At 51.6% G+C, this 9,186-nt stretch overlaps 1 protein-coding gene across 1 annotated transcript; it reads right to left on the reverse strand.

The window, feature by feature from the left end:
- Positions 1-624: 624 nt before the first annotated feature.
- On the reverse strand, positions 625-6,790 carry Zp4 (zona pellucida glycoprotein 4). Its single transcript, XM_005320346.3, has 12 exons — positions 6,625-6,790; positions 6,281-6,402; positions 6,089-6,197; positions 5,200-5,352; positions 4,441-4,628; positions 3,951-4,048; positions 3,016-3,146; positions 2,648-2,837; positions 2,426-2,576; positions 2,036-2,114; positions 940-1,053; positions 625-771 (listed from the first exon to the last, which is right to left on the reverse strand). Exons 1-12 carry the CDS (start codon positions 6,788-6,790, stop codon positions 668-670), a joined length of 1,605 nt encoding a protein of 534 aa, XP_005320403.2. The 3' UTR covers positions 625-667.
- Between the last annotated feature and the right edge of the window lie 2,396 nt (positions 6,791-9,186).

Below are 9,186 nucleotides of genomic sequence, written 5' to 3' on the forward strand. Positions count from 1 at the left end.
GAAGCCTCTGTCAGTTCTGGGTTAAGCGACTAAGCCTCCTCTAGTTGCCCAATCCTCCTTTGTCATAACTCCAGATCCTGGTTTTCAAAGTCTATTGCTCAGAATGGGACCAGCAACAGCTGAGAAGTGGTTAGAAATGCAAGGCAAAACCTCCACCCAGATATCCTGCATCAAACTCCAGGGAGGGACCAGAAATGCTTTCCCCTCAGCCCTCCTGCGAACCTGGTGCTCACTTAAGTCGAGAACCAGTGGTGTAGGAAAATCCCTGGTAAACCGTGAACTAGTCCTACCCTCATTTGGTTGTTCTTGTCTAATGGAAGAGCTTTGTTCTATTCCCCTTTGAGTCTTTACAGCCTGTTAAGCCCCGAGATACTTGGTGCACATGCGCACACACACACACACACACACACACACACACACACACACACACACACACACACACACCCCTTGAATTATCAGCCTTGAAATGCTATAAAAAATGATTGTTCTGTTCAGAAAGATACTCCTGTATCTGAGCCTTTCTCAGGTGAGACACCACCCCAGGCTGGTAGGATGAGATTAAGAGCAGTTAAGTAAAGAATTAGCCTAGAATTGGCCGATCAAGTGACAAGCTCAGCACATGTGGCAGGGCAGTCTGGCTTTATTTGACACATTGGGTCTGAGGAGCTCATCTCTGTCTCCTGATGGCCAAGTAGAATACCAACAAGGCTCCAACGACAAGGATGCCAGAAACTCCTGCCACCCACAGAGCCTTGGGATCTACTGGAGCACCTGGGGATGGAGAGGTAATCAGTGAGTGCCAAAGAAGTCTGTCCTGACGAAGACCCACCATCGTCCTTGGTAAAGGGATGGCAGTGAGGGGATGGTCAGAGACAGGAGGGAGAGGAAGGAGCTCTCATCTGCAGGTTCAGGTGGCTGGTTAAGTGTCCTCCCACTCACTTAAGTGTATATTGGACTTTTCCAAAGGGTCCTTAGAGGCTTGGAGAAGAAACATGGGGCCATTGCTGGAGATGCTGGCAGTACTGTTCTGATGATAGAGGTCAGATCTTCTTCCTGTTGGAGACATGAGAGCCAGGAGCGTTAGAATTTTAATTTTTGTACACACGGAGCAGGGGTAGGGAGTGTTAGGACTCAAACCAAGGGGCCACAGGTAGAGCTCTTTACCAGCCTTACAAGGGCTTCACGTTAGCAACTTGTGCAGGTCTGAGGTTTTGGATCTAATGCTCTTGCCTCAGTTTCACCGAATCAGGGCATAGAAGTTCTGATGTTAGGAACACTTCTCAAATTATCCTTTTCCAGAAGTGTCACTGACAGTAACCCCTTTATAATTCAGTTGTCTTGATATCATAGGGAAGGGTATTTAACTGTTGAAATAGGAAGTAAGAGCAGAAATGCTTTAACCTGTCAGCTGAAGTCAATCTAAGGTGGTTTAGTCCTTTAGGAGTAGGACTAACTTACATCAGGTTGAATGGAAAGCACTTAACATAATGCCCTGCCCTGTAACTACCAGTTAGTTACTATGAGTGTTTCGTTTTTGTTTTCTGATTGCTAGAAGTGACTTAGAGCTTTAAGGGTTATGAATCCCAAGTCAAGAAGAGATAGGTACCAGATCATACCTGTGGAAGCAAGCACGCTACAGCAGCACAGGGTCTGCCCGACAGGGGATGGTGCAAGTTTACAATCATTCTGACTAAGGGTCTTTAGACCACATCACCAGAAGTGCCCTCAGGTGGGCATAGAGATTGACATTTATTACCTGGCCAGGTGTGTTTTGTGGAGTTGAGCCAGGTGTGGGCCATGGACTGGTTTGCCTCCTAGTTTTAAAGCTCATTTGGGAAAGAGCTCAGGTTGAGAGTTTATTGCTTCTATTTTAAAGGGCCTGGCATTCCAGAAAGTTGGCCGCCTCTGGGTCATGATACTGCAATTGGTACCTAGAGGCTTTATTGATGAGAGTCCTAGCCATGGGCCAAGAACTGTTGGGAGTTGGGATCATGATCCATTTGTGTGTGTCCACTAGTATAGATGACATACTCACCCCTCACGACAGGACAGGTCACCATACAGGCTGGGGTCCCTGCAGGCTGGCACACTGACGCACTGCAGTGCAGGTACACCTGGAGGCCAACAGAACTCCGGTCATGGTGCAGTGCCACCGTGTCAGACATCTCAACCCACTTCATCTCCCCAGGAAGGATTCAGAGAGGTAGTTGTCAGCACAACTTGATAGGTCCCAGCTAATGTTACCACAGCCCTGAAGAACTAGGGCCCATGTGACAGCCACCATTCATGTCTCTGGTATCCAGGGCTGTTCAGACAGGACTAGCAGGCAGCATCAAAGAGCCAGCCTGGCTGGGGAGGGCAGGATGGGGACAGTCCCAAGGTGAGGGGTCAGACCTGCCGAGTGGCATGGAAAGGAGCATCAAACCTGTCCCCCAAGAGCCTCCTTAGTCCTCGCAGAGTCCACGAAGCTGAAGGTGGAAATGCTGAAGCGCTGGCGGTGGGAGGGGAATGGCAGGCTGGGGACCTTCTGGACGGGCATCAGTCGGGTTCGGTAATTGTCTCCTGCATAGGGGCACCTGGACCAGGAGGCCAAGTGGTCAGGACAGGCTTCAGGGGACTAGTGCCTACATACAAGAGAACCACTTACCCTTTCACCAGTATGGGCCACTGAGGCTGCTGCTGGGGGCTGGGGCTGGGTGTGGCCCAGCACTGCCACAGGAGCAGCCCCAGGTTGGGGTCCGTCCTGTGCAGGATGGAGACCTCCACATGAATGGGCTCCCGGAGCAGCTTCACCACTGGGTAGTCCCAAGCAGCGTAGTAGGAGCCATAGTTCTCATCTGCAGAGCCAGAGTAAGGAGTTAGAGTGGTGCAGACAGACGGCTAGGAACCTGTAAGTCACAGCCTGTCACCCCCCTGAACACTGTGTAAACATCTTGTTACCACATTAGCCTTTCCAGGCCCAGAACTGCGAAGGGACTGGTTGCAGGACAGATACTCCAGGCAGGAGGGTCTTACCCTTGGCAATCTGAAGTTCCAGAGTGAGGGCTCCCGGCTGGGCCTTAGCAAGGGGCGGTGGGAGAGGGAAAACCTGGACGTTAACGGGGAACGTGTTGCTGTTTATGGAGTAGCGGCAGCTGACTCGAAGCCTGAGTTAAAAAAAAAAAAAAAGAAAGATTTTTGCTAGTTTGAGGGGCTGGCCATACCTCCCTTCATTTTAATTCCTAAAGGCCACCAGTAGTACTAGGGGCTGCACAAACTCAAGTGTGACAGACGTGGTTCCTACCCTGTGGGAGTTGTATTTTAGTCAGAGTGACCAGTATGTAAGAAGGACCAGTGCGAGTTGGAGGCAAGAATCATACAAGAAAACACCTTGAGGAGCAGGTGCCTACTGTAGAGAAGGTGGTCGGGGAACATCTTGACACGAGAGCAGAAGTGACAGTTGAGGGGTGCAGGAGGGAGAGGAACACCCGACTCAGAGCAAAGCTGGGGGTGGGAAAGTGCTTATGGCTCTTTGGAGCTCCCCTGAGGTTGGGGCACAGTGGGTCGGGGCCAAGTGTCAGAGGGCAAGTAGGAGGGTAGGGAAGTAGGAGTCATTTCCACCCAGGCTCAGAGTTATGGCCACGGTACCTTTACACTAAAGAAGACCAAGCTACTTAAAGCATGAGATATGGCTGAGGAAAGATCTCAAAGGGACACTCTTGGCTCCAACTTGGACAATGGAAGGGAAAAGTCTAACATGACATTAAAAATAGGAGCCCAGGTGAGGGCCGAGATCAAGTTGGTGCAGTGAGGCAGGTGGACTTTAATGGTCAACACAACTGGCAGAAAGAGGCACTGACCCTCTGCTGTTGATGAGGGTTCCTCTGTGGACTTGGGGCTCACCCTTGATCCATGTTATGAACCGAGGGAAGTCACTCTGGTCAGAGACCCTTAGGTAACCAAGACCTTACCTGAAGATGCTGTCGCGGGTGATAGAGCCATGGCCCCAGGTTCTCACATCCCGAGTGGCCACCAGCTCGTTCTCATACACCACCTGGTCCCCAGAAATCTGAGGAGAGGGTGAAGAGGAGTCTGTCATTCCCACCACTTCCCTGACCTAGTCCCTAGCCTGTGACACTTCCAGCCCTGAGCAGAGGCGGGAGCTCCTGGCAGTGACAGATCTGGAAGGCACAGCTCACTGCAGAATGAAGCAGTGGGAGGAGCCCGTTCCTCATTTCTCTTCTCAGTAGCTTGGATCACAGCCAGGATGGCATTACTGATGTCCAGGGGAAGCCTCAATCATCTCAGAGGCGTCTTTCTTCTGGCCCTAGAGACCATCCTGAACACCCGGAGTCAAGACTGTCCTTCCTGGCCAGGACATTCCAGCTGTCCCCTAGCATCACTCAATCATGGCCCTCGATTTCTAGAACCAGGAGAAGAACCCAAGGTGGCAGTTCTTACCCGTCTTGTGGTGCCACAGGAAGTAAACGGAAACCGGAACAGGAGAAAGGCATGAGTTGCGGTCACGGGGTTACAGTCGCTGTCATTCCCGAAGGCCAAGTACACAGAATCCAAGCGCAGTGGAGGCGAGGCCAAATTCCGGGACACAGCGATGGAGAAGTGGCCCTCTTGGGTACACTGTGAGGTCACTGAAACACCGGAATAGCTGTGAGGGTTGGTTGTTACTCTCGTGATTGGACCAATTCAGGGCAGTTTAGGTGTCTCAGCCCACAGGAGGCCCAGGGAAGAGCAGGGCTTGAGTCTTGCCTGGCCACTGTGGCCTGAGGCCAGGGTCTAACTGCCTTGTGGCAGCTTTCTGAGCCTGGGATGGTACCCCATCTTCCCAGAATTCAGATCTGAGAGAGGCTTACTGAGATTTTTTGGATTTCAAAACCTTAGAGCATGATTTGGGGTCTGGAGAAGGTAGACTTCTTGAAAAAAGGCTCTCTGAACAATCTGACCATCAGCCACCAATGTGGCCATTCCCGGGGCAAAGATGAAGTCTCCATCTATTAACGAGTACCTGACTTTGTTCCTTGAGGTCCCCGAGTATTTGCTGAGGATTGGAGTCTGGGAGAATCGATGATGGAGGCTGACAGAGTGCTTGGCAGGGTCCCAGAGCCCTAGGAGGCCTGGCCTTACTTCAGCCTCCTGCACCTTCAGTGTTTGCCACCTCTGCAAGCCTGTACCCTGGGCTTCAGAGACAGTCCACTCACTCACCTGTGTTTCCATAGTAACAGGAGCCCGCCTCTTCCTTGTCCAAGCCATAGCAGCAGCCCAGCACCTCGCAGTCTCCTCGAGAGATGGGTGAAGGAGCACAGGGCAGTCTGTCCCTCACTGGTACAGAGTCACACAGGGCGGCATCCAGAGCATCTGGGGATGGGTGTTGAGAAGGAGAGTAGCTGTAGCTTGCAGATCGCCACTGTTACAGAGCCTCAACACCCAGTTCCCAGACCTACAGAGGACTGCAGTAGGTCTGTCCACATTACAGATTAGATTTAGTCTGAGCTGTCAAGTACATATAAAGTCAAACCCCCTGTGGGGCCTCCCGAGCACCCTCTAGGTGGGAACAGTGGCAAGACCAGAGGAGCACGGGGTCTCCTTCCTGCTTCCAGGTAACAGCCCTCCCCTTCCTTCCTAAAATAGGAGCTACCTGAAGATCTTTTAGATCATAGGCCTGGTTTGGTGGCGTCTGACTCCTTACTGTATCAGTCTCACGCCTCCAGACTGTTTTGAGGAGCAGGTAGTGGAAAGTGTGGTCCAGTTCCACTGGCTGATAGCGAGACAGGCTCTCAGCTGGCCAGGCAATGCTTTCTGAACTTTAGAGTCATTGTCTCTGACAATTCCCTAGTTCAATGATCAAGTAGATCCACTGTGGTGGGAGATGAGTCCTGGTCTTTCCCAGGTGTTTGCTAAATCCCCTAGGCCCCGTTTACTGGGCGAGGATCTCCTGGTGGGACAACACTCCAAGTCCTCACCAGGGTGCCAGCCCGAGGGAGGCGAGGCCTGGAGAAGCAGTGGTTTATGAGAGTCGCTGCATAGAGCAGGTAGAGAGGCCACAGGCACTTTGCAGCAGCGGCACCCCACCCAGATCCTGACTCCTTCCGGCCATTACCTGGATGGTCCACAGGACACCTGAGCAGCCTCCTCTTCAAGAGCACCTTGAATCCAGAAGTACCTACCCCTTCCACTCCGACAGGCATGACATATTGGGATCCCTGGAGGGAACAGGCCCAAGGGGAGTCAGCCTGCCTGGTTGCAGGAGGAGATCTCTGGTCCCTGGCGGCTGGGTCTTACTCACCCACTCAGTGACGTAGCAGCCACTGTAGGTTGCTTCCAGTGCCACAGAGTTGCCAGGGCCCTCCTTGACCCAGGTGCCACAGCTGGAGTCATTCTGCAGTCTGTGCGGTGACCCCTGCTTATCTAGGGAAAGCGGGGGTGAAAGCACTAGAGGTCAATCATCCTGGCCACCAGTGCCTGGCCTGCCACTGGACCCCAGGGGTGCTGCCAATGGGAGGTGTTCAAGGGCCACAGCTTTGGAAGAGGCTCTTGGGCTGATGTTCTGAATCAGGGGCTGTGGAGTTCACGGAGGTGAGGCAGGTGGAGAGTGGGGGCTGGGCAAGCCGGGAGAGTCGCCGCGCTTACCCCACGCTGTCAGCACAGGGGTCACTTCTTGGTCTGTGAGGTTTACGAAGAACTGAAAACCCTGCAGCCCACAGTGGAGGACCCCAGGACCACCTGGCACCTCATGCTGGTCACTCAAAGCAAGAGACAATGGAAAGCAGAGCCAGAAGGTTTGCAGCAGCTGCATGGTGCTACCCGGAGCTTGGCTGCCACGAGCCCCACCGCTACTCTCCCAGAAGCCCATCCCCCTGCCCCAGAGGGCTTCTTTATACCCAGAAGGATGGCCTGGGCCCAGGTGTGCACCCTTCACAGCAGGTGGAAGGCCTTGGAAAGGGGATTCTCACAGTATGCAGCTGCCTCCCATTAGAAGCCCCCAGTATCCAGGAAAGTGCTGGTCCTTTCCCCTGACAAGGGGCCGCCAGGGTTTGCTGGATGTCACACTGACTCCGCTTGGTAGTGGCTCCTGGCATCCCCAGGGTCTTGGACAGTGATCACTCCCTGTGCTGAGCACTGTCCCTGGTACCTGCCCCAGGGCTAGCTCCAGAGTGTAGGACTGCCGAAGTCCTGCCTGGGAGCTTGGCATACTGGAGTAAGTGTCCCAGCTTGCCATCTGCGGGTGATGGGATTTGGGTAAGTCACTTTTTCTGAATTGTGGTTCTCTTCAGTAAAATGAGCTCATTCTCCTGGTGTCAGGATTCGGTGAGAGATTCTGCATTGAGTGCCTGGCACGGGGCTGGGCCAAGCAGTGAAGAGCCGATGCCCTGGAGGGCCCTGAACTCTGGTTCTGAGCTTTGGAGGGAAGTCGCTGTACAATTGGTGTTGGAATTAAAATCCAAGAAAATCTTAAACCTGATTCCTGAGACCAGTTGATTTAGAGCCCCGTCTGGTCCTCAGAGAATCCCATCCCAGAGGTCTCTTCCTGATGAATCCCAAGACTTTAGTCACTGTACTGTCCTTTGGGCTCCCTGGTGTGGGATTTCAGGGGAAATGAGAAGTAGTCATGGTTCCATCTGATTTCTACAGCTATTTAGGCACCTTGCCATTGACCTGTCTCTGCATGTTTTCCTGAGGAGGTCGGAGTTTTGTAGGCTTATTTCTCATGTCTTTGTTATAGTTAGGAGGTACTCACTTTGGCTATCCTAGGTGAGAGCCTGAAGTCAGCCTATGGTGGCACCTTGGGAGACCCAGGGATGAATAGGCGCATTCCTCACCAGCAAGGTGAGCCACCCATGTCCCCAGATAGTCATCTGAGTATATTTAGCTTGATATTTTGTCATTTGAAACATTTTCTTCAGCTAGGGGTCGAAGCACTGAGACTGTACAACAAGGATCTCCAATTCCCTTTCTTTATAATGAAAGAAAACACATAGCTCTGTCTTCCCGGGGTACTGGTGACGCAGGGGGGGCCAAACAGCCTTGGACTAGTGCTGGGCGCTGCTGTCTTTGAAAGGGGATGTGGCTTCCTGGCCGGACCTGGCTCAGATGGCATTTACTCCCTCATAGGATTTACAGCTTTGTGCTATGACTCTTTCTTACCCGGTTTCATTAATGGGGCACTTGAGGGCAGCAGCTCCTGGCATCCCCAGGGTCTTGGACAGTGAGCACTCCCTTGCTGAGCACTGTCACTGATACCTGCCCCAGGGTTAGTTCCAAAGTGTAGTTTCTAAACCTTGCTGTGCTGGTTCTTTCCTTTATGGGCTCAAACTCAGCCCTGAGACACTTTTTCTTCAAGGACATACACATGATTGCATATATGAACTATATAAGTTTTTTTTTTTTTTGGTACTGGGGATTGAACCTGAGGGTGCTTTACCACTGAGCCACATTCCCCAGATCTTTTAATTTTTATTTTGAAGCAGGGCCTTGCTGAGTTGCTGAGGGTCTCACTAAGTTTCTGAGGCCAGCCTTGAACTTGTGATGCTCCTGTCTCAGCCTCTGGAGTCTCTGGGATTACAAATGTGCACCCCTGTGCCCAGTTAAGGATTAGATTTCTAGGAGATGTCTCAGGAGTTGGTCCAGTCTCCCAACTAGACTTACTTTATATGTTCCTTTATAAAATGATGAAAAATTAGTGATCCTTATACTAATTCTTGGAAGCATTAGCACAGCTAGAGGCTGTTGGTAGGTGATGGGATGCATGCACAGAGCTTATTCCAATACTTACTCACTAAATTGTGGCTAACTTCAACAAGACAAACTGGGAGGCAGAGTGGGGACAGGTGTCAAGCAATAGACTCATTCAATCAATGGCAATCTGAGGAGCAGCCTAGATTCCTGGGACTGCATTCCCTAGTGCATTGACCTCATGCAGTTTAAAGTTTATAGAAGTCTGGAACAATGTGGAGGTCCATCCAGGATGACACTTATACCTTGACACAACAGAGAGGTTCAAGAATAAACCCCAAGGGAACATTTGCAGGACTGGGGTCAGGTGATTTCATGCTCATTCAGGGCTAAATCCTTCAAGGACATCATTCTATTCCAAAAGTAAAATTCAGAACAGTGATAATGTGTGATCCACCTTGCAGAGCTGCTGGCCTGCCTGATAAAGTGTCCTACTCCCTATTTCAAAATATAATCTGC

The sequence above is a fragment of the Ictidomys tridecemlineatus genome, chromosome 10 (genome assembly GCF_052094955.1).
Source record: "Ictidomys tridecemlineatus isolate mIctTri1 chromosome 10, mIctTri1.hap1, whole genome shotgun sequence".
Lineage (NCBI taxonomy): Eukaryota > Metazoa > Chordata > Mammalia > Rodentia > Sciuridae > Ictidomys > Ictidomys tridecemlineatus.